The sequence below is a fragment of the Mesitornis unicolor genome, unplaced genomic scaffold (genome assembly GCF_000695765.1).
Source record: "Mesitornis unicolor isolate BGI_N332 unplaced genomic scaffold, ASM69576v1 scaffold24495, whole genome shotgun sequence".
NCBI classification, from domain to species: Eukaryota; Metazoa; Chordata; class Aves; order Mesitornithiformes; family Mesitornithidae; genus Mesitornis; species Mesitornis unicolor.
Window position 1 is genome coordinate 92,294 of NW_010187852.1, and position 4,252 is coordinate 96,545.

At 41.4% G+C, this 4,252-nt stretch overlaps 1 protein-coding gene across 1 annotated transcript in view; it reads right to left on the reverse strand.

Moving 5' to 3' along the window:
• CLASP1 (cytoplasmic linker associated protein 1) overlaps window positions 1–3,774 on the reverse strand; it is a gene marked incomplete at its 5' end in the record, with an annotated part of 89,311 nt that extends 85,537 nt beyond the window's left edge. The window contains 4 exons of the mRNA XM_010185606.1: window positions 256–401; window positions 1,724–1,816; window positions 2,624–2,697; window positions 3,622–3,774. Coding sequence (XP_010183908.1) covers window positions 256–401; window positions 1,724–1,816; window positions 2,624–2,697; window positions 3,622–3,774 — 466 coding nt within the window. The remainder of the gene's footprint in view (window positions 1–255; window positions 402–1,723; window positions 1,817–2,623; window positions 2,698–3,621) is intronic.
• Window positions 3,775–4,252: the final 478 nt, after the last annotated feature.

Sequence of the window (4,252 nt, forward strand, 5' to 3'; positions counted from 1 at the left end):
CTTGGAGCATGAACGCATGGCTTGCTCATTCATTCAGCATATCTCAAATCAGCATCATTTAAAACTCAAGAACAGTTTGGAACAACTACAATTAGTGGCCTACATGGATGTGGTTTTAAAACAGCTGTAGCAAAATCGCGTTCTACCTATAACTATGTAGTACTAGTGGCACAAGTTAATCCTAAATGTGTTTTAACCAGTGTCTCTTCCTTTTTTCTACATCACATTTCAAGCGCATTTAGAAAGTAAACTTACCCCAACGTGATACAAGCCTCTCGCACTACTTGAGACCGCAGGTCTTTAGCAGATAATTTAAACGCTCCATCCAAAAGTCTTAAGTGTTGGAAGAAGTTATCATATTCTGCAGCTCCAGCCAGAAGTAAGGAGCGGATCTTTTTCAACTGTTAGCACCATAAAAGAAAGCGGTGACTGTTAATGAGCAATGAACACAAGGGCACTTACGTTCAGGGCTGGTCCTTGGTTTCCAGGGTCCTGGTACAACCGTTCCTCAACATGCACTGAGGAACTCCATTCTTAGAGTCCAAACAATTTCATTATTTCAGTTCTTATATTCAATTTACAGGGTAACAGACTAAGTATGATAATATAAACATGCTAGCTCACTGTTACAGGAATCCAGAAGAGTTGCACATGGCTACTTAAGCTTTATTGTTAATAACTAAAACATTTTTTTTAACCAAAAGATATCTTGAAGGTTCTCCTCTGTTCCCCTTAGAAACCACCTATTTACAACAGCTTCTAAAGCTCAGATCCTCTCACAGCTAACTACTGTATTAAAAAGACTACTTGACTTGAAGGGCATGGCTCCTACTCAGATCTGAGTAATACTGACATATCTACTGACTTCATTAAAATGATTATCTGGCTCTACTAGAAATGGAGCCCTGACCCCATCAAAATGGGAAGTTTTCTATTAATATTCCAGGGATCACCATTTCATCCTACAGACATTCTTTTGGATACCTTCAGAGGCCCCATGTATACTGATACATCTGTACAGTGCCTCGAATTAAGCTCACTATCAGTGAGTACAGCAAACCAAATAAACTGAAGTAAGCTGAATCAGCAGGTAGCCACTCAGATCTGTAATACAGGATTTGACAGACATGCCGAAGTTGCTACACCAGTGATGAAAGCCTACAGTGTAGAGGAGATCATGCATCTATTTATGTCACAAAAACATAGTTCACTTCAGTAAATAAAACTCAATCTTGGCATGCATATAACATCTGATTTTCCACAGTCATACTTATTTATTCAAAATCTGTGTAAATTGTTTCTGAATTGTTTTACACTTCTCCTTTTGCAGAAGCATAAAGAAGTTCTCTCTAAGCAAAGTGACTTTCTGCCTCATGAGGAAGATATTAAGATACACTGAATATCACTTTAGACACTGTGATTCCAGCATCTGCTAGCAAATATCTACCTTTACATCTGGATTTGCTGCACAACTTCCAGTTCAACCTGATACTGTCTCAGCAGATTCTTCTGTATGAAACAGCATTTTCCTTCACGGATGTGGTTTAAATTCAGTCTCATAAGGAAACAGTTCCCCCAAGCTTGGGGAAACACAACAGATGCTCACCACCTATACTACGTTCTAGTCTTACTCTGAGGTTCTCTCAGTACCCACTTCACAGGATTAAGCTCAGTGCAGCAAAAACTTACATTACCAGAGTTAATATCTAAGTTCATTACTTACCGCGGAAACTCTCTGTTCCCAGTCATGCTTATCATCTGACAGTATCTCTCTTATTTTGTTTATGGATTCCTCAAGATCCCGACTGGAATAAATCTGCAAATGTAAACACAGAGTAGCATCATAATGTAAGATTTACTCCAGAAAATCATATCACTTCCCAACTACATTCTTACATCCTTTGCTCCTCAATGCTTAAATCTCACATGCTAGCATTGGGCACAGCTGGGCTTTATACCTATTTCCTGCAATCAAAAACTACTAAATCACCAGAAGGTGATTAAAGGATCATGTTCTATGATTTTATAATATTTTCACAATTTCAGGCAGTATTTCTGCAGCTGCCAGTGTCTGTACTAGTGAATACCTACAGAAGATCATGAGTGGATACATGCGCTGCTCAGCTCTCCCAGAAATAAAGCTCTGGTAAAGGGGAGGGGATAGGTGACAACTCAGCCATTCAGCTACATCTACCAGCAAACATGCACTACCCAGTTGTTGCACTTACAGTCACAGCAATCACAGAGATGCAAGTCACCTTTATTGCTTTCAGTTCCCAGGTGGTACCAATGAACTGCAGAGAGGCTTCTGCTGACTTCAGTTTTTGTTCAACCACACTGCACTGTGCAGCATGAGCGTCCAGTTCCAGCTCCTTGTCCGCTCCTGTGATACCTCTGTCACAACTCTCCCACCCTGATTCCCTCCACTTCCAAAAGTTTCACATAAATTACTGGCAGACACCACCATTAAAAATTTGCTTCCCTCCAGCTTCCAACTTGCCTTCTCCTTAAAGAAGATTTGCCAACATCCCAATGAAGCACGATTTGCCAGTGATTAGGACTAAATCCTCTATCCATCATCTGCTTTTTAGTGCTGTGTGTTTTAACATGTAATTCTACTTACCTGAACCGTTGGGACATCTTCAAATGCCTTAATGAAGTCTTCTTCATCCACAGCACCTGCTCCCTCTTTGGCTGCTGACACACAAATGAAAAGGCTGTTTTAATCTTCTTATCAACAAGAGAATCAATTAAGAAACCATGAGCTACCAAAGCACCTAGTCAGGAGAAAGTTCACTATCCATGCAGCTTCAGAATGCTGCAGATGTAATGAAAGCAGAGACAGGGAAATTCAATGCTAGGCACAGATGAGGCATTTACAGCATCCTTCAACTCCTAGGCACAGAGGGCACATTACGGAAGTCACTACAGTAGTCACTAAACAGTGAGGGGAGACAGTCTGAAAGAGGAAAAGGAATATTTACTTTAATTACAGGAGAGATTTTATTTTAAGGGATTTAATCCTGTCTATAATAGATGAAGGTACAGATCTGACAAGTGCAGAAACAGACAAATGATAAGGAAGATAAATAGCCTCTGGAATACTAATCAGATTAGAGACTGATATAGGGAACTTTCTCCATTTCTATAGGTTACATATAGAATTATTGCTCATATCCAGAATTACTGCTCAATGTTATTTCTGTGCCTTCGTTATCAGCAATGCCCAAAGGTCTTCGAAAAAGGCCAAAGTATCAGTTTTAGATCGCACAGGCTGAAGTTTAGCACATAGCTGTAAGCAGCCTGCCTCAGCTCAACTAGAGTAGCAACTATAAAGGCAAGTATCTATACACTGAAACGATTTACTCATAGCCCTCAGCACAAGGGTGCAGGTCCAACCTTTCACAAATGTAAGATGTATTCTAGGGATGAGGGGACTGCCTGGAGATTCGTCATACCGAAGTTCGGTCATGGCATGCAGACAATGTACACATAATGGTTTCATAGGGGAAGATTTTTTACTGGATCCTGGGGACCAGTCTGGAAGTCCTTGCATTAAGCTCAAAGATGAACCCTGTAACACTTTGCACAAAGGTCAATTCATGTCTGCTATCGGCTTACTTGAGGACTTGGAGCCCAGAGCTGCAGTCCCAAGCCTGCGGGTAGTCCCCATCCCAACTCTGCGTGAGTTTGCGGGGGCCTTTGAAGATGTAGAGGAGCTAGCTGAGGAAGGTCTGTTCCCATCCACGGAGTCTTCATCATCAAAAATTTTATCTGCCAAGAAAGAGACACTTAAGTGTAAGTCCAATGAAGCAAAGAGATGTCCCAGGGAGCATGTCCATGTGATGACAGACATGCTGCACATTCAGATCTGCTCTGCCAGTTGTCATTTCAGCAGCACCTTCATGCTAGAAATCCGGTTATTCATGAATGACCATCAGGCCACCAAACCCCATCTTTTGCTACTGCAGCCACTACGTTATAGACCCTTTCAATGAATGCATTCACATAAGAAAGGTAAAATTCAGATTTGCAGCAGAAAGATGTAAGCCACAGATTATACTTGGGGTGTCTACAGTCTGTATCTCTGATATTTATCCCTCTCAGAGCTATTTTGCTATGGGCTGTAGTGAAACCAAGACCATGAGCAAATCCAAGCTCCAAGTGTGGCAGAAATCAGGCAGCACTGGCTGCCCTGTCACACCTTGCTACCTGCCTGCACCAGATCAAGAATAACCAGGGTAACCCAGGA